This window comes from Eleginops maclovinus, chromosome 8, assembly GCF_036324505.1.
Source record: "Eleginops maclovinus isolate JMC-PN-2008 ecotype Puerto Natales chromosome 8, JC_Emac_rtc_rv5, whole genome shotgun sequence".
NCBI lineage: Eukaryota > Metazoa > Chordata > Actinopteri > Perciformes > Eleginopidae > Eleginops > Eleginops maclovinus.
The window spans coordinates 19,721,883-19,742,508 of NC_086356.1; the positions used below are offsets into that span (position 1 = coordinate 19,721,883).

General features: G+C 41.2%; 2 protein-coding genes across 8 annotated transcripts in view; one reads left to right on the forward strand and one right to left on the reverse strand.

Annotated features, from left to right (window-relative positions):
* Positions 1-325: 325 nt before the first annotated feature.
* nup188 (nucleoporin 188) lies at positions 326-20,218 on the forward strand. Its single transcript, XM_063890286.1, has 43 exons — positions 326-374; positions 1,321-1,375; positions 1,571-1,644; positions 1,730-1,814; positions 1,918-1,998; positions 2,432-2,476; positions 2,564-2,656; positions 2,744-2,863; positions 3,029-3,240; positions 5,284-5,398; positions 5,519-5,719; positions 5,830-5,910; positions 5,989-6,081; positions 6,166-6,285; positions 6,498-6,624; positions 6,990-7,148; positions 7,714-7,840; positions 7,934-8,021; positions 8,102-8,178; positions 8,618-8,732; positions 8,830-8,950; positions 9,029-9,095; positions 9,523-9,648; positions 9,976-10,210; positions 10,996-11,202; positions 11,283-11,452; positions 12,288-12,357; positions 12,446-12,513; positions 12,592-12,787; positions 13,263-13,340; positions 13,422-13,507; positions 13,951-14,096; positions 14,183-14,361; positions 14,620-14,820; positions 15,376-15,468; positions 15,591-15,743; positions 16,200-16,337; positions 16,424-16,498; positions 16,660-16,875; positions 17,027-17,158; positions 18,760-18,833; positions 19,186-19,315; positions 19,534-20,218. The coding sequence occupies exons 1-43, from the start codon at positions 349-351 to the stop codon at positions 19,711-19,713; spliced, it is 5,235 nt and encodes a 1,744-aa protein (XP_063746356.1). The 5' UTR covers positions 326-348; the 3' UTR covers positions 19,714-20,218.
* The window catches only part of cdk5rap2 (CDK5 regulatory subunit associated protein 2), a 40,361-nt gene continuing 39,940 nt past the window's right edge, over positions 20,206-20,626 (reverse strand). For all 7 annotated transcript variants that reach the window (XM_063890281.1, XM_063890283.1, XM_063890278.1 and 4 more), the window contains one exon: positions 20,206-20,625. In XM_063890281.1, the coding sequence (XP_063746351.1) occupies positions 20,528-20,625 (98 nt within the window). In that variant the 3' untranslated portion in view covers positions 20,206-20,527. The remainder of the gene's footprint in view (position 20,626) is intronic.

Sequence of the window (20,626 nt, forward strand, 5' to 3'; positions counted from 1 at the left end):
ACTTTTGTGATATCGAACCCAGGAATCCCATTTTATTCTTTATCAAGTGGCTCCTCAGTCATCAAAGTCCAGAAAGGGTTCCCATGTTCTAAAAAAGCTTTTAGAGGAGCCTCTAAGTATCAATCTAATGTTGTCTAATGTTTACAATTTTACTTAAAGGTAGTTAATGTGTTAATTTAGGAGAATTTAATGATGCGTTTGGAAATCGTCAGACTTCATTATTATTTATCTCCAAAAGATGGCAGTAATGTGTCATTGTGTAACTCCAGAAAATATCAGCGAAGAAGAAGTTGGTGACCACCGTAATGACGACCGAGCACAACAACCAATCACAGGTCAGGAGCGAAGATGGCGGAATCCGAGATGAGCGTCAGGTAGGCAGTTAGCAGCAAACTTTAGCCAACGTCTACGCTGTTGTTTGAATTGTTTATAAAAACTTACCAGCAAGAAAAAAATTCTACACAATATATCCGTTCAACAAACCCTGTCGTTGGTAGAATTTATTTTCTGCCATGTGTTCATTTTGAGTTGATGGCGCCTTAGCTTAGCATGTGCTAGCAGTTGAACATTTGAATGACTTTTCAACGTGTGTCAGCCGCATGACAACAACAGCATGTCTAAATAAAGTGTAATTCGAGCATCAGACTAAAGTTTCTATGTTAAGGTCATAATGAATAGTTGTGACAAAATAAAAGAGGCTAACGACGCTAGTGTCTGTACCTAGAGAGGACAATGACTATGTGATAGTAAAATAAGTGCTTAGCAACAGCACACTATTCACTGTATACGTGTGTTAACTGTTAGAGATTCCTACACTATTTATCTGTCGAAGCTTTTTTTTTTTACAATTTCTAATATCTGATAAAATACTTTGATCTGTCACGTATTCAGATGTATTCTTCAGTATTTTTTAAAATTGTGAATTATTTAGATACTCAAATGATTAATGGATTAATGTATACTGTGAATATGTATGCGTTTGCTTTTACTTTTTGTTATGATTAAATGTATATCTTACTTTATCTCTTAAACATTTTAACCTGTAATGCTTGACAACACTGCTGCTGTGACAAAAACAATTTCACAAATTGGGATGAATACAGTAAATATCAATCACTATAACTATATATCTATCTACCTTGATTACTAACATTAAACTATATTCTTTTCGACCCTCCTTATGTCACTACAGCTTCAGAATGTATGGATATTTGGATGAATACATACAAATACACGTGTTGATACCCTTAATGAGGCGGAATACATCTTTTTTGTAATATCCATTAATGTTTTTACACAAATATATTATTTTTCTTTTAGGAGCAGTCGAGAATTACATACCATATTGCTGGGAAGATCTGCATTGCGAGAACCAGTTTGTATTTTTTGCTAAACCTTTCTCTGTACCATATATTCAGGAGTGTTCATCTACCAAACAGTGCATATACAATTAAAGCGTACTAAAGTATTGTCTTATAGAGGTGTCAAATACTTCTGTCATCATTTTTGCATGTGTAATAATAGACGGTACAGAAAATGATTTTCACTTTTCTTATGAAATGTCTGACAGGCTCAGATAGAGGCAGAGCTGGACAGACACTGGGACAGGCTGCACCAAGGTCTATGTTATTACAAACCACCCAGGTATGTTAAGGTTAATTTTTATCCTAACATAAAATAAACTCTTCTTAACAACAGAAAGGATAATTGTCTTCATCATTTGTTCTAGCTCGTCCTCTGCTGGGAAAGTGAAGGAGGATAAAGATGTTGCACAACCTTTGAAGGATTTTGGTCTGAGGATCAGTAAACTATTGGTAAGAGCTTCCAACAATTCTGTTAACGTTAAGTCTGTGATTCACTTTTTTGATTTGGTGGTGCATTTAATGATGATTTGCAATTTGTTTATCATGTTTACAGTGTCTTGATGAGCACCAGAGTGTGCAGCTTTTACAGTGCTACCTACAGGAGGACTACAGAGGAACTCGGGATTCGTTAAAGGTCCTTTTTTCTTTTATTGGAATTTATTCCGGAAATATTATGTGCAGAATACAAAAACATTTTTACAGAAATGGATATTTTTATATAAATGTATTACCCAATTGTTAAAGGATACATTTGGATATTTCAAACTGGACCATGTTTTCCCGTGTTGTTGGGTCTGAGATTAAGCACAGCAATTTCTTAAATCGTTTGTGGACGTACTTTAGTGGTACATAACTGTCCAATATGATTACATTGCAGCCCATTTTGAATGAAAGTTACTCTTTAATTAATGTATCGCCCACTTGTGAGTGATAATGTGTTTTGGATCTGACTACTGCATCCCTTATGCAATGGAAACTGCAGGCTCCATATTTGATGAGGGGGAAAAAAAGCAAAATTGCACTTTGTAAATATATTCAGACAGTGGCTAACAGATTTTTTATAACAGGTTGTTTTCAAAGATGAGCGACAAAGCCAGTCACTGCTGCTGAAGGTCAGTGCACTTACAACATTTACACTTTATTACTTAATTACTTCCATATTTAGTGCAATAATTATGACTGTCTGTGTGTATTCACAGGTGGCTGACTATTATTACGAGGAGCGCATGTGTCTGCTCAGATGTGTCCTACTCTTGCTGACATACTTTCAGGATGAGCGACATCCCTACAGAGTGAGTGTCCGCTGTATTTGGGTCACATTGTGCTTTTCGTCCTAAAGATGTGGTTGTTTAACGTGGCTTCTGTTTTGATTTTCTCAGGCGGAGTACAGTAACTGTGTCAATAAACTGGAGAAGGACCTGGTGAGCAAGTATAAGTCCCAGTTTGAAAACCTCTTCAAAGCAGAAGCACCAACATGGGAAACTCACGGAAACCTCATGGTGATTATTTGGTTCAGATCTGATGAATACCTTTATACTGTAAGCTAGATCATTTAGATCAATATCACATATTATTCAGATTTAACTCTGGCACCACTTGGAAGAGATGATCACATTCGCCCATCACAGGATGCAACGTATTTTAAAATTCTATTTCTTCTTTAGACGGAGAGGCAGGTGTCCCACTGGTTCCTGCAGTGTCTGAGGGAACAGTCTCTGCTGCTGGAGATCATCTTCCTGTACTATGCATACTTTGAGATGAGCCCGTCCGACTTGCTGAGCTTCACCAAAATGTTCAAAGAGCAAGGCTTCGGTTTGAGGCAGACCAACAGACATCTTGTAGATAAAAGCATGGACGCCCTGGTGGACCGCATCGGGTAAGAGCACCTCAAAGTGTCTGTCAAGGTTATACAGTGGGGCAAAAAAGTATTTAGTCAGCCACCAATTGTGCAAGTTCTCCCATTTAAAAAGATGAGAGAGGCCTGTAATTTTCATCATAGGTACACTTCAACTATGAGAGACAGAATGGGGGAAACAATCCAGGAAATCACATTGTAGGATTTTTAATGAATTAATTGGTAAATTCCTCGGTAAAATAAGTATTTGGTCACCTACAAACAAGCAAGATTTCTGGCTCTCACAGACCTGTAACTTCTTCTTTAAGAGGCTCCTCTGTCCTCCACTCGTTACCTGTATTAATGGCACCTTTTTGAACTCGTTATCAGTATAAAAGACACCTGTCCACAACCTCAAACAGTCATACTCCAAACTCCACTATGGCCAAGACCAAAGAGCTGTCAGAGGAGACCAGAGACAAAATTGTAGACCTGCACCAGGCTGGGAAAACTGAATCTGCAATAGGTTAGCAGCTTGGTGTGAAGAAATCAACTGTGGGAGCAATTATTAGAAAATGGAAGACATACAAGACCACTGCTAATCTCCCTCGATCTGGGGCTCCACGCAAGATCTCACCCCGTGGGGTCAAAATGATCACAAGAACGGTGAGCAAAAATCCCAGAACCACACGGGGGGACCTAGTGAATGACCTGCAGAGAGCTGGGACCAAAGTAACCGAGGCTACCATCAGTAACACACTACGCCGCCAGGGACTTAAATCCTGCAGTTCCAGACGTGTCCCCCTGCTTAAGCCAGTACATGTCCAGGCCCGTCTGAAGTTTGCTAGAGGGCATTTGGATGATCCAGAAGAGGATTGGGAGAATGTCATATGGTCAGATGAAACCAAAATAGAACTTTTTGGTAAAAACTCAACTCGTCGTGTTTGGAGGAGAAAGAATGCAGAGTTGCATCCAAAGAACACCATACCTACTGTGAAGCATGGGGGTGGAAACATCATGCTTTGGGGCTGTTTTTCTGCAAAGGGACCAGGACGACTGATCCGTGTAAAGGAAAGAATGAATGGGGCCATGTATCGTCAGATTTTGAGTGAAAACCTCCTTCCATCAGCAAGGGCACTGAAGATGAAGCGTGGCTGGGTCTTTCAGCATGACCATGATCCCAAACACACCGCCAGGGCAACGAAGGAGTGGCTTCGTAAGAAGCATTTCAAGGTCCTGGAGTGGCCTAGCCAGTCTCCAGATCTCAACCCCATAGAAAATCTTTGGAGGGAGTTGAAAGTCCGTGTTGCCCAGCGACAGCCCCAAAACATCACTGCTTTAGAGGAGATCTGCATGGAGGAATGGGCCAAAATACCAGCAACAGTGTGTGAAAACCTTGTGAAGACTTACAGAAAACGTTTGACCTCTGTCATTGCCAACAAAGGGTATATAACAAAGTATTGAGATGAACTTTTGTTATTGACCAAATACTTATTTTCCACAATAATTTGAAAATAAATTCTTTAAAAATCCTACAATGTGATTTTCTGGATTTTTTTTCTCATTCTGTCTCTCATAGTTGAGGTATACCTATGATAAAAATTACAGGCCTCTCTCATCTTTTTAAATGGGAGAACTTGCACAATTGGTGGCTGACTAAATACTTTTTTGCCCCACTGTATGTTTAACTTATCCTGTGCCCCAGGAATAAAAGGTATTTCTATTGGGTTAAAAAATTGAAGCTAAGATATAAAATTATAGTGAAAAAACTAGAAGGGAAAAACTAAGAGGGCTTGGGTATTTGTCAGAGTGATTAGGCTCCAAAGTTGTATTGGTTCTTCCTTGCACCATGCTTCACCTTTCCACCGAGTTTCATGAAAAGCAGGCCAGTTGATTTCATAATCTGGGTGTCAAAAACACACAAAAGAATCAGAAATCAGCCTTGTTTCTAAATAATCCCAAACATTTCTTTTCATTTTCTGCCTTAGCTCTCGTATACACAGATCTGATATATCTGCATTATAATTTATCAACCGATATTAGTACAGTTATCTTTAATATCTTTTATGTTTCTCTGACTTGCAGATATTTTAGCTCCCTGATCCTGGTGGAAGGAATGGACATAGACTTCCTGCACAAGTGTGCCCTGGAGGACTGCACAGAGCAGCATCAGTTCTCCAGCGCTGCAGACGTCATCAAGGTTCGACCCAGACCTCCAAATCCAAAAGACCTAAACATTTCGTAATATAACGGTAGAGCTGTAATACTCACCCACACTGTGCAGATATCTGAACCTCCATATGTCCTGTGTCTCTTCCAGGGGATGGATCAGCTGCTGTTGACGTTCGGGGACATCCCTCACCACGGGCCAGTGCTGCTGGCCTGGGTTCTGCTGAGACACACGCTGCGGCCGGAGGAGTCCAGCCCTGTCATCAGGAGGATCGGAAACACCGCCCTGCAGCTCGAAGTTTTCAAGTACATCTCAACCATGCTGAAGGGCTTGGGTGTGTCAGGGAATAATGTAAGAGGACACACCAATTACACAAATCTATTTAAAAGTTCTCCGGACAATATATTCTCAGATGAGTATTTGTACAGTTTGAATTGAGTCTGTGAAATTCTTCTCTCCAGGTCACAGCAATCACAGCAAAGATGTGTATCTACGGTCTCCTCTCGTTTGTGGTCACTTCTTTTGAGGAGGAAAGCCTACAGGTATGCATTGTGATTTTAAATGTATATGATGAACGTCCTTTACTCATATTGTTAACTTGCTTTTTCTTTATGTGACAGACTGGTGGTCAGGCGACTCAGTGCTCCCACCTTATCGATGCTGCCTGTGAAGTCCTCTCCGCTCCAAATCTGGCAGAAGTTTTTTGGGAAATGGTGAGAAAAATTAGAAAAAGGAGATTATTTTGAGATGAAATCGTATAAAATCTAATGTGTCCTGTTTGTTAATATTTAATCCAGAAACCGAACATGGGATTGGGGATGATTCTGGACAGTGCAGTCGGGATGTTCCCTCACAAGATTGGACCTCTGTTACAGCTTCTAACGGCACTTCTGTCAAACAAGTCCACTGTGAAAAAGGTAGATCTCACTCACTCACTCACTCACTCACTCACTCACTCACACACTCACTCACTCACTCACTCACTCACTCACTCACTCACTCACTCACTCACTCACTCACTCACACACTCACTCACTCACTCACTCACTCACTCACTCACTCACTCACTCACTCAGCTTTGCTTGATGTAAATGGTTTAACAATGTATTTTTCCCCATCTTAATCACAGGTATACAACTTTCTGGATAAGATGTCCTACTACACACAAGTTTACAAACATAAACCAAATGACATAATCTCCAAGGATGATGAGACGCTGTGGAGAAGACAAACACCCAAACTGCTCTACCCTCTCGGTTAGTTTCTACTTTTGGTTTGAAATATGGATACAAAAATGTAATGTGCACAAGAATGTAGAATTTATATGCACATTTGTATTATGCATGCTAATAAATAGGGCTGGGCAATATATCAATATATCATTTTGATGTGACTCGTTGTCTGGTGTCTAAGACTGCATTACAGTGCTTTTCCCTTCTAAACATACAAAAGTAGCTATGAGGTTATTTGATTAAAGCCTTTATAGCCACCTAAGCAATTATTACTTCAATAAAAGACATATTTTGTTGTTAGCAGATATTTGATTTTCTTCATATTGCCTGTTTATAGCTTTCTCTTGAGTGACTTTCCTCCATTATAACAATGCCACCCTGATCTCCAGGCACAGGGCAGACTAACCTGTGGATGCCTCAGGGGGTTCTGGGTCAGGTGATGATCGGGGGGGAGCAGGGCTACGTGGTGCGCTGGGATCACTCCTACAGCTCCTGGACTCTGTTCACCTGCGAGGTGGAGATGCTGCTCCATGTTGTTTCAACTGCAGGTATTCATTGATTCACGCAAGCAGATATTTCATACATTTTTAAGGATCTTTAATAATTAGTTTTTCTCAAGAAGTCCAACGATAGCCGTGTTTTTTAAGCAAACTAATGAGCTTTGAGCCAAATGTCTGTATACATTAAGCAACTTACTTTCTATATTCTTATTTGTGTATCATCTCTTTTTCAACAAAGACCAAAACCACCTCAATTGATACAAAATAAATAGAATGTTGTTAAATCACAGGACATATCTTGTAATTATCACACATAAACAAAGCAGTCAGAGTTTGCAGTATCTCATGAATACTTTTTCAAAATAATGTATTAATAATACCTGTGATTTAAAGGATGGTATCATCTTTTTGTTTTATAAATGAGAAATATAATGCCCAATGATCTGAAAAGTTACCGTAAGAGTACAATGTTATGTCATCAATCTGCTTTTTTACACTGACCCACTGCCAGTAAAACCACAATACACTATTAAATGTATATTTTCCATTTTGAATTTAGCTGATTTACTTGCGCTTCAGCATAATTCAACTTGTCTCTGTCTTCTCTTGCTAGATGTGATCTCCCACTGTGTGCGTGTGAAACCCATCCTGGATCTGGTGCATAAGTTCATCAGCACAGACTGGACGGTGTCGGACTGTCTGCTGCCTCTCACCTCACGCATCTACATGCTGCTGCAGAGGTAAACTCCCTCACATGCCTTCTGAAACGTTATTATTTAGCACTGCCTTTGATATGAGATGCCAAGTGTCTCTTTGTGTTTACCATCTGTCAGGTTAACATCAGTCATCAACCCCCCAGTGGATGTGATCGCCTCATGTGTGAACTGCCTCTCTGTGCTGGCTGCGAGGATGCCTGGGAAGGTGGGTATCCTGGAGAGAATCAAGCATTTGATTGTTTTTAATTTCCAACACATCTGATAAATGTTTGTATGTCTCTCCAGGTGTGGTCCAGTCTGCACCACACTGGTTTCCTACCCTTCGCCTCCAACCCTCTGACCATCATGGCCCAGTGTTTAAGGTACAGTAAACAAAACTAACCATGGGAGTATCGGCCAATGATGGAAAAAATATCAGGCTTTATATACCATGTGGTAGAAACAAACATTTTACAAAATCATTAGAAAATGAAGTTGTGAACTCTTCTAATAGAAATACAAACATTAATAATTGAGTTAAGTCAACCTGAAGTTATTTAATTAGTTGGCTCATTTATCCAATTTTTTTCAAATCTTACTTTATTGAAAAAAGAATAAAAAATCTGATATTTAAAGATAATGGAAAATCTTCACACGTGATAGAATGCAATGCATGGCTACCATTTAATTGAATAGGTATCTTGACCTTCCTTTCTAAACTTCTAAATGATAGATTTGACAGAACTACCTTGTCTCAATTGTCTAGAAAATATCAGATTGGTGTTTTTTGGGTCTTGAACAAAAGTGTTTGTTTTTTTTCAGTGCTGAAGGGATGAAGGCAGGGAACTACGGCAACCTGCTGGTCCAGATTGAGCAACCGAGGGGGGAGTACGCTGTGACCATAGCCTTCCTGCGTCTTGTCACAACCCTGGTCAAGGTAACTACAGTTATCACCTCAAGATATGAACTATTTAATGTCCCATAAGAATTTGAACTGTGCCTTTTAACCTCAAGTCATATCTCTGTTCCTTCAGGGTCAGCTGGGCAGCACTCAGAACAAAGGTCTGATCCCCTGTGTGCTGCTGGTGCTGAAGGAGATGCTGCCCACCTACCACAAGTGGCGCTACAACACCTACGGAGTCAGAGAGAGGATAGGTACGTGGCATAGTAAGAAGAGACTGACATGTCTGTCAAATGAAATGAAAATGTAAATTGACTCTTGTGTTTCTGCAGGATGTCTGATTTTGGAGCTGATCCATGCCATCCTCAATCTGAGTCCAGAGGGGGAGGATCAGGGCAGGTGAGGAACATTCAAGTATTTGAATACGTTTATTTTCAAAACAGTTTCTTGTATATGAGCAATCATCTTTTGAACAAAACCATTCCTGAAGAAAATAAAGATCTGGAGACAGTTAAATATTCAGATGTGTGTTTGTGTGATTAATGATCCCTTTCTTAATTTACATTTAACCTTTAGTTTAATTCTTGAACTTTTTCTAAAGCAGCAGCTGAAAAGTCCATCTCAGCTCAGAGACCACATACTCCTTTATATATAAACACCTTTTTATTTCTCCTTGAGCTGAATCAATGAATGGTTTGAAATGATTCTGTATCAATTTCAACATTCAATGCATCGTCTAAGTCTTTTTCAAACACAATAAAAATATCACAATAACTGTTTTTGGTCCTTGCTCCTTCATCTGTAATAGTAGTTCTCCTTCTTGCAGCACCCCCACCCTGCAGTCTCTGTGCATCTACAGCCTGGCCAACACTGAGGCTGGACAGGCGGTCGTTAACATCATGGGAGTCGGAGTGGACACCATTGATGTGGTGCTGGCTGCACAGCCCAGCAGGTACACACATCTATACCAGATTTTAGATATTCATATAAATATCCTCCTTACTGAAGTATTGTGGTGCTGCAGAGATATCACAGTGTAATAATGTTATTTTAGTCTCAAGCAAAAGCTCTTTATTTGGTACACATCCTGTGAAACTACCACACCATCTTATATATATTGTAAAACAATGTTATATATAGTATTTTATATGATATATATATTGAATCATATCGCAATTGATTAATCAAATAATCACAATTAGATATATTTCAGAAATTGAGCAGTGCTGTTACAAATTCAGTATTTATATTTGTGATCTTTCTCTCTGATGCTCTCCAGCTCCGAGGGTCCCGGGCAGATCCTGATCCAGACGGTCAAACTGGCCTTCTCGGTCACCAACAACGTCATCCGCCTGAAGCCTCCGTCTGACGTGGTGTCTCCTCTGGAGCAGGCCCTGACGCAGCACGGAGGCCACGGCAACAACCTCATTGTGGTGCTGGCCAAGTATATTTACCACAAACACGACCCGGCACTGCCTCGCCTCGCAATCCAGCTGCTCAAGAGGCTCGCCACGGTATGCACCGTTCATATGAGCTGTAGTCATTAAAAAAACCTGGGAAGTCCTGAGATAGGAAATATCTTTTTACAGGCCGGAAAAGATACAAACCAAAACACTAACCGTTATACATATGGGTTATTTCCATTACTCCATTATTACTATTTATTTACTTTGTTTGTCCTAACAGATCATTTCTTCAAATACAATTAGACAAAGACACATGCCTGACAGTATGCCTTGTAGTATCCCAAAGAAGTCTACAGAAATATAAAACATGCACTTTTTTGCTCATAATTTTAAATGATAGCCCCATTGTCCATGTCTGATGGCCAGCTGTTTTAAATGAGATTTCAAGCAAATGCTCATAATTTATACTCACAGTCCAGTTTGTATTCTGTCTTGTAGGTGGCTCCCATGATAATCAAAAACCCTTCATGGAATTTTTTTATTATATTTTTTCTTTACAGGCCCGGAACTATCAATGAAATTGATCAAATCCATAGTTTTGAGACCAAATGTTTTAGTCTTTTTGTTTTTATGTTAATATTTTCAATTCAATCCCAAGGACAACTACAGGAAGACGATCCAGACACCTGCTACCCCCTTTAGCATAAATGTAGCCATTGTCCATGTTTGATAACCCTCTGTTTTCAATTAGATATAATCATCAAGACTCTCCGGAATGTTAGAAAAGTCACAGAAACCTGTTGTCGAAAATGTCTAGATACCCTGGTTCACTGCGACGTCGTGTTGCCCCACAGCAGATGTTCCTGGTATTGATCGTGTCTTCTGTCCTGCAGGTGGCTCCCATGTCAGTCTACGCTTGCCTGGGCAATGATGCAGCGGCCATCCGGGATGCATTCCTCACTCGGCTACAGAGCAAGACAGAAGACATGAGGATCAAGGTCATGATCCTGGAGTTCCTCACGGTGGCGGTGGAAACGCAGCCTGGCCTCATCGAGCTTTTCCTCAACCTGGAAGTCAAAGATGGGAAGGAGGGGTCAAAGGTGAGAGCCGCAGTGATGTACTGTAGTATCTCTGCGTTTAGTGTTGCTGCATCTGAATTTAACATCTGGCTTCCTTTCAGGAGTTTCTGCTTGGGGAGTGGAGCTGCCTCCACGTGGTGTTGGATCTGATCGACTCCAAACAGCAGGGGAGGTATTGGTGCCCCCCCATGCTCCACAAAGCAGCGCTGGCCTTCCTGCTCGCCCTTTGGCAGGACCGGAGAGATAGTGCCATCTCTGTCCTACGCACAAAGTAAGCACTTGCATAAGAAAATCCTAAATATGTGTTCATTAAATTCTGGAAAAGGGAGTGAAATATGCACTATAAGTCCATTAGAGCCAGACTTCATAGACTTATGGAAAGAATGAGCCTTTTTATGTGGTTTTATTCAATCCAACCCTCAATCATATTCATTGTATTTTCCATCGTCGCTTTTGTGACTGTTGTGGGCCCGCTTTTTATCCCCCTTATGGCTTTACATTTTCCTCCTGCAGAGGAAATAAAACTGCTTTTGTCCTGATATATGTTTTGTTATATAAACTGCTATCCCAGATTTATTGCTACGACTTACGTCTCTTTCCATTTGTTTTTATAAAAGATTCATTGATCAAAATCAGTTGATTCGGTCTTAAAAATGTTGGGGAAAAGTTTACTGAACTGTACTTTTTAGATTAAATCTTTGTCGGTCCAAAACAAATCCGTGTTACGATGTCAAACAAAACAACATGTTGGTATTCATAGGGCTACAGCAGCACAATGCTGGCATGAATCATGATCATAAAGACAATAATAAAATCACCAAACATTTTTATGTCTTAATGGAAGTGTTTGACTCTCTAATGCTGCTTTATTTCTTATTTCTAATTGGAGATGTTTATATATTTTTAGAATTGTTTATTTCTACTCTTTTAATTTCTAATTTTGTGCAATGCCTTGTTTTGTTTTATGCTGCTGCAAACATTTCCCAGTTTGGGATTAATAACCTCTTATCTTATCTAAACTTCTCTCTGCAGAGCTCTGTACCCAATATAAAGCATTGAGAAAAAATAACAACATAACAAATATATTTTGTGCTTTGTTAACACAGAGACAGATTTTGGGAAAATTTGACAACGCCTCTCTTTGCAACCCTCACCCCTCCCTCAGATACCACAGAGGTATTTAGATCTCTTTTTACAATGATTTAATAACAACACTTTTAAAGTAAGATGGGAAATATGACAACTCAAGAGGTATTTCCCACAGGCTTGTGTCCTGGAGACATGTGCCTTTGTCATGAAGATCATCGGCCTGGAGATCTACTATGTTGTCAGGTAAACTGTTCATATTTCTCACCTTCATTTAGGGTCTGTCTCATTGTTCGATATTTACTGCCTCTGTGTCATCAACAGTGGGTCTTTGGAGCAGTCCCTGAAGGATGGGCTCCAGAAGTTTGCCAACGCCCGGCGGTATGAGTACTGGTCCCAGTATGTGAAGTCTCTGGTGTGCCACGTGGCGGAGATGGAGGAGGAGGGTGTCGGCTCCCTCGCTGAGACCCAGATGCTGATCTCTGCCTGGAGGATGCTACTCATTCTTTCCACCACTCATGTATGTAACACAGTCTTTGCTCCAGGGCTTTAAAGGTTGATGCCTGGGTTTCCTCAAATCATTCTAACAACTTTCTGTCTAAATTGAAGTATGTGTTGTTTTGAGCAGCTGAAAGACAGAAAGTGAAAACCTGAACATCATATTTTCCTTCTCTTCTGGAAGACATTGATGAACGTCTTTTAGAAGAAGGAAGTTACTGCCCCCCAAAAACCACCACAGAGTATTTTATTTTTTATTTATTCCGGGATTTCTTTGGATTAAATCACACTTTTAATTTGAAGTGCATAAGCATATTTCACTAGAACATTGAACTAGTTCTTATTCGCTTTCTTACCGAGTGTTGGGACGGACTGATTCCACCCTGAATAGACTGTCGGTATTGTCCTGCACCTCTTAATAGACCTGAGAAGGATTTTTAACCAAGCCGTTATGTGCGGATAGATCTCCTGATGATTGGTATACTTTCTGTCTTCAGTCCGATGTGATGCAACTCTCAGAGGACTCGACCAAACTGAAGCTGTTCATGGACGTCCTGGACGGGACCAAAGCGGCTGTAAGTCATCATATCTACCTGCTGTTTGTGTTTGTTTGTCCTCTCCCTTTGTTTCTTTTTAACTCTTCCTGGCTCTTCCAGCTGACCATCCCGATGTCTGTGCCTTGTCTTCGTCTCGGGTCCATGATGGCCACTCTGCTGCTCATCCTGCTCAAACAGTGGAGAAGGTGTGTGTTCATGCATTGGACATAAAATAAACTAACCCTGGTATTTGACCATGGTTTTTTACCATCCTTGATGTTGGTGCAGTATTGAACAAGAGACTGAGATAACAGCTGGAGATTCTTAATATACAATGATGGAAAAATCCTGCAGATTTCTTATTTTAACCTCTCAATTTGATAGCTGTATGTTTTTTGTCTAACCAAATCTCGCTCAGACGTTTCATTCTGAAATCTCACGTTGCAACCACTTAACCTTTTAAATATTCATCAATCAAATAGAAAATATACGAACACTAGAAATACCCACACAGCAAACTCTGACAACAGAGGCAGCCCTCTCCAATTCTCCTTCCCGTATCCACTGTGCCATTGCTTACAGGGCCTGGACAGCCGTTCAAAGTGAACAACGTCCCCAGCCCATCTCTAATAAACTCTCTCTTCCCCAGTGTGGTAGCTACAGCTCCTGACATCCTGTCTCCACTCTCCCTGATCCTGGAGAGCGTCCTGCAGGCCGACCAGCAGATGATGGAGAGAACCAAAGCCAAAATCTTCTCGGCCCTCATCTCCGTGCTGCAGATTCAGGGACTCAACGGTAAGAGCTGCGTCTCCTGGTGTCTTTGTTTGAATCACACGTGCTGTAGTTTGTTCTTCTCAATTATTCATTTCTTGGTGGACCAGGTGGAGATATTTCCCAGCTGCCCCAGCTGCTGCTGTGTGTGTGTGAGACGGTGAAAGATGAGGCGCTGGCGCTCATCGACAGCACCCGCCACATGAGCCAGATGGGGGAGGTGTTGGAGGACGAGGACAGCATGGAGACGGACTCTTTCCGCAGCCCGCAGAAGGACCAGAGAGACGGGGTGAGCTGATGATGATCACACTCTTTTCGTAGATCATGTTTAACCCTGCAAACCCCTGTGGTATAGTTTTATCTGATCTCCTCGTTGGTATATTTCTCATTTGTTTATTCATTAAGCCTTCATACCATCGTTTCACTGTGAGAACAGTAGAAGCTTTTGGGAAATGAAACTTCCTTGGTCTTCACCAGCAAAACTACAGCAGCAGAGTGAATGCTACATAGAGCTCATCTCAGACTGTGTTTCCTCTCTTGGTTTCAGGTGTGTGTGTTAGCGCTGCACCTGGCGAAGGAGCTGTGTCGCAGCGATGAAGATGGTGAGCACTGGGTCTCTGTGCTGAGGAAGGTTCCTGTCCTTCCCTCAGTGCTCAGCGCCGTGGAGATCAGCCTGCGATCCAAACACAACCTCTACTTCACCGAGGCTGCCCTGCACCTGCTGCTCACACTGGCACGCACACCTCAGGTACACACCTGTCTGTGTTTAAGTCTCTCTCTAAATATGTCTGACCTCCCAAAGCCGTTTCTGGCCGTCGACTTAAGGTGCATTCACTCTCTCTATAGAACTGGATCATAAGTATATATTTTCATATTTTAAAGCCTCACAAATGTCCCATGACAGCAGGATACTGTTTGTTCGGTACATGGCAAAACTAGGGACAAAATCGCATTAAACCAATTAGCTTCATCACAAAACAATATTTAAATAAGTCATAACTGTGTCAAAATACGTGGTATATTGTGTCCTAAAATACATGTTAAACTAAAGTCACAGTAAAGTACATCATTAAAAAATCCTGAAAATGTTAGTATAGCATGACCTCAAAAAGAATGTTACAATAATAATAATAAAGAACATTTATTAAAAAGTGTTTTGACAGTTATTGTTTATTATATCTAGAAAATGTCTGATTTGTTATTTATATCTTTAAATAGAAAACATAAAAAAGTAATGCTGTAGTACAAATCATTAATGAGTGTAAATATCCTCAGTTAAATATGTTAATGCTCCCTCCTGCAGGGGGCAGCAGCTGTAGCTGGAGCAGGAATCATCCAGACCATCTGCCTCCCCCTCCTCAGCGTCTACGAGGGCTCTTCAAACGGAGCCTCACAGGTAATATAAATGATATTAAAGCCTTTCCTCTGCAGATACCTTTCACTGCACGGCTTCTCACACAGCATCGCTTCAGAATACTGACCTCTGTTAAACGTGATAAAATAACTGTGTTTGCGCAGAGTTTCTCCAGGAAGTCGCAGGACTCGGCCTGCTGGCCGGGGGTTTACCGCCTCTGCATGTCTCTGATGGAGAGTTTGCTCAAGACACTGCGCTACAACTTCATTAACGAGGCCCTGGACTTTGTAGGAGTCCATCAGGAACGCATTCTACAGGTGAGACTTGAAAAAAAAAGATAAATGGATGTCTGTATGAATAAGGAGAATAGTGGGAAAAAGCTCCTTCATTTCCTTAATCCAAAAGTTCAATTAATAACCAACTTGTGTTTCCAGAAAACAAAGTTATTACATTGAAATGAATCCCAGTTTAAAAGTCTACTGTACTGTAAAAGACTAAAAGTAATTATATTTAAGAAGCTGAAATTAATGATCATTTATTTAACTTTACATTTTTGTAATGGCTTTAACAGTTAACAGATTTAAACTCCTTTAATTAATCTAGTGTTTTATGAATTCAACATCATAACAAAAAGAATATGTTTCTGTAAGCAAAATGAATACTTGATCACAGACTATAGTAAACATGTTTAAGACAAACAGCTGATACACATTTCACAACATGTTCAGCTGTTGTTGGTTTTCTTATTAATAACAGCCTCTCCCCCCGCTCAGTGTCTGAACGCAGTGCGCACCGTGCAGAGCCTGGCGTGTTTGGACGAGGCCGATCACACGGTTGGCTTCCTGCTGCAGCTCTCCAGCTTCTGCAAGGAGTGGCAGTTCCACCTGCCCAAACTGCTGCGGGACGTACAGGCAAGTCCACAGAAAAGCTCCACACCAGCACCGTTGCCAGCACAGCCTCAGTACTCACGATTATCCTCTCTGCCCCCCCCCTGCAGGTGAACCTGTGCTATCTGTGCCAAACCTGCACCTACCTGCTGCACAGCAAGAAGATGCTCCACCACTACCTCCAGGTCAGAGCCAGGAAGTGTAGTATATGCTGTGATAACATCTGGATTCTGTGTGAACAGCGCCTTAGAGAATGTGCTACACCCTGCGATTGTTAGAGATCTACCACCAATAATCACATAGCTGTTCATTTGTTAAGGCCACGTTTGCTTCGGTGTGTTTTCAGGCCAAAAATGGTGAAGCGTTGCCGCCTGGTCCCCTCCCCAGGACACAGCGGGCCCCCCAGACCCCGTCTAAAGAGGCGGCCGGTGGAGGAGAGAGAGAGGAAGCCGAGCAGAAGGCCCTGCTGGCTGTGCAGTGCAGCCTCCTAAAAATACTCAGCAAAACGCTGGCAACTCTACAGCACTTCACTCCGGACTGCTGCCAGATCCTCCTGGACCAGGTCAGCCTGCTATTTCTGCACCGTTTGTCCCATAAAAAGTCAGATGCATCGTTTGATCCTCATAGTTAGCATCTTATTTTCACCAGCATTGCAAGAAACAGACCTTAATGTTCCTGCGATAAAGACCACACAATGCTTCCTTGTGTTGCAGAGTATGGACCTGGCAGAGTACCGGACCCTGTTTGTGCTCAGCTTCACGACGCCCGCATTCGACCCCGATGTGGCTCCTTCGTTTGGGACCCTGCTGGCCACAATCAATGTGGCCCTGAGCATGTTGGGAGAGGTACAGTTGTGTTCAAAATAATAGCAGTCCAACATCACTAACCAGATCAACAACAGTTTTTGGTCGAAATGATATTTCTACATGGCAAATAATTTACTAGTAGGTGTAGTAGAGTCATAGAAAACCAACAGACCCAGCAGTCATGACAAGCATGCTGCTGATTCTGTGTAATTGAGTCATAGATTGAAAGGGGCGTGTTAAAAATAATAGCAGTGTGGAATAAAATTAATGAAATCATTAATTCTGTGAAGAAACAGGTGGCCCTTATTTAAGGATGAAGGCAGCACATGGTAAAGTGCATTTCTCTCTGAAAATCTGAGTAAAATGGGTCCTTCCACACTTTGTTCAACAGCGTACTTCGATTTAAAAGTTGATTATAGAGGGGAAAACATACAAAGAAGTGCAGAAAATGATCGGCTGCTCAGCTAAAATGATCTCAAATGCTTTAAAATGGCAACCAAAACCAGAAAGACGTGGGAGAAAACGGAAAACTACCATTCCAATGGATCAAAGAATAGCCAGAATGGCGAAGACTCAGCCAATGATCAGCTCCAGGGTGATTAAAGAGGGTCAAAGTTACCTGTGAGTACTGTAACTATGTGATGCCAATCTACCAGCAAGAAGCCCCCGCAAAGTCCCATCTGGGAAAAAACGACATGTACTGAAGGGGTTACAATTTGCCAAAGAACACACCGACTGGCCTAAAGAGAAATGGCGCAACATTTTGTGGACTGATGAAGCCAGATTGTTGTTTTTGGCCTAGGGGCCACAGACAGTTTTTCAGAAGACCCCCAAATGCTGAATTCAAGCCACAGATGTTTCTCATGCTATGGTGTCGGGCCTATTTATCGCATACCAGGGATCATGGCTCAGTTTGAATACATCAAAAAACTTGAAGTCATGTTGCCTTATGCCAGCAAGGAAATGTGTGTTTCAACAAGACAACGACCCCAAACACACCAGTAAGCAAGGAAAATGTTGGTTCCAGACCAACAAGATTAATGTTATGGAGTGGCCAGTCCAATCCCCGGACCTTAATCCAATAGAACACTTGTGGGGTGACATCAAAAATGCTGTTTCTGAGGCAAAGCCAAGAAATGCAGAGGAATTTTTGAGTGTAGTTCAATCGTCCTGGGCTGGAATACCTGTTCACAGGTGCCAGAAGTTGGTCGACTCCATGTAACACAGATGTGAAGCAGTCCTCAGAAACAGTGGTTACACTAAATATAGTACAGTAATTCCAAGGAAAGCCAAAGCTTCAAGCATTTTTCAGTTCATACAGTAAATATTTGAGTTAGTAAAGAAAAATGCAGACACCGCTATTTTTTTGAACAGCTTATATTCCATTTTCTTCCCTTTCTGTAAAGTGAAATCTAATTTGATCACTTTTTCTACATGTTCTGATTTGGAATAGAATGTGCAGTGTTCCCAATTAATTTGTGTGTATGGAAAAAAAAGCTATTATAAGGATTTTGAGCTTCACTCACTTTTTGAAATACATTGCTATTATTTTGAACACAACTGTAGGTGTTTGGTGTATTCATGATGAACTGCAGCTCTGAAAGCTACAGCAGACCCCTGACTGTGTGCTTCCTTCATAGATCGAGAAGAAGAAAGAGCCGGTGTCTGTGAGCATCGCCTCGCTGGCCTCCTCGGAGGAGATCCAAGCTCTGAAGTAAGTACATCTCCCCTCCTCCGCTTGAAATGTTATTTGAATACTACTTTTTGCTAGCAGCAAGTCTGTTCAGCATCAACAATGGAAGCTGGAGGAAACTACAACTCTGGTCATGAAATGTTTAAAAAAGGTATATAAGTACAGTATGGCATGATAGAGGTCATGGTATAGTTATGTGTAAAGAGTCCTTGTATAGCATGGAAACAAACAACAAAAAAGCGTGTGGTAGTGTACGTCATTAAAAAGGTCTGTCAGTTTTGCAGTATCGATTCTCTAATCTAGCTTTCAGAAAGAACGCACATTTACTAAAGTTCTATTATAAGAACCGTAAACTCATTTTTTCTCCCTTCAGGTCGCTGCTGATGTTCACCATGGAGAACTGTTTCTACGTGCTGATCTCTCAGGCTGTGCGCTGCCTCAAAGACCCCTCCATCCTCCCCCGGGACAAACAGAGGCTCAAACAGGAGCTCAGCTCGGAACTGGTGAGACATTTAGTGCTATTGATCCAAGTTCTGTTTTTTTAGTGTGTAAATATTGATCTAAATAAAGGAAACCATCTGTTAGTCAAATCTCTTCTTTTTGTTTCTCTAAGGTGTAAATATGGATTGAAATGTGTTTATGTATGTTTTCTGAAACAAAATGTAAATGCCAGCTTTAACCTGAAATATAATCAATAGTTTTTTCTTTTCTCCACTTCCAGAGCACTCTTCTTTCGAGTCTTTCCCGCCATTTCCGCAGGGGATCTCCGTCGTCTCCGGCCAGCAGCATGCTCCCCTCCACCCAAAACAAGCCTCCCACCCCAGGCTCTAAGGCCAGCCACGAAGGTCAGGAGCCCTTCATCCAGCTCGTGCAGGCTTTTGTAAGACTCGTGCAGAGATAGACCCCCCCCCCCCAGTACTGTTGGAAAACATTTTTTTTCTGTAGAGTTATTGCTGTAGTTGAACTAGCACCACTTTGACCTGCAGTGCGTGTTGTTATATTTAATAAAGATTGGAGCCATAATTTCAACATTTCATTTTGCCAAAATTACCGCCTGATTGTGAAAAATCCAACATGTATTCTGAGGAGATCTCGGTGCTACTAAACATCAGTCACTGACTGGTTTATCTTTCCAAGGCCTAGTTTTATAGGTCACTGTATGACCAGACATGTTTCAAGTGCTACTTAAAACATTAGACCTTTCAAATATAATCTCCTCGTGTGTAATGACTAAACGTAGTAGGAAAGCTTTTCTGTGAAGTTCCTTTTTCCGTATCTTCCTCAATCTGCTTTTCTATCCGTGCTCATCCATGTACACGTTTTGAAGCCAAGATTTGTACTTCAAAAAAGCAAACGGGTATATGCTAATAAAGGGACTTTTGTACCACAACTGTTTCATCATTCAATTCTTCTCTTTACTGCATTTGCACATAATTCCATGAACACACGGTAGTTTTGAACCATCCTATACACACTGACCGATAGACACAGAAAAGGTAAAAACGATAAGTCAGTAATAAAATACACTTTCAGGGATTACTATTTACAAAGGTGATACCTCTTTTAAAAGAACATTTTACAACTTCAGTACCTAAAATAAATCTAATTATAGGGCAATCATATGTGCAAGTAAAGTACAAAAAGGCTTTGCTATAGGGAGTGTAAGGTGACAGCAGGACAGAGGCAGGACAGTAGCTGCATCAGGGAAAGCAGACTCAGTAGCTGCAGTGCACCGAGGCGTCAATGCTGTGCTCCTCTGAGGACTCAGAGTGTCGGCCTGCAGCTCCCCCTACTGGCCATTGACTGGGACCTCC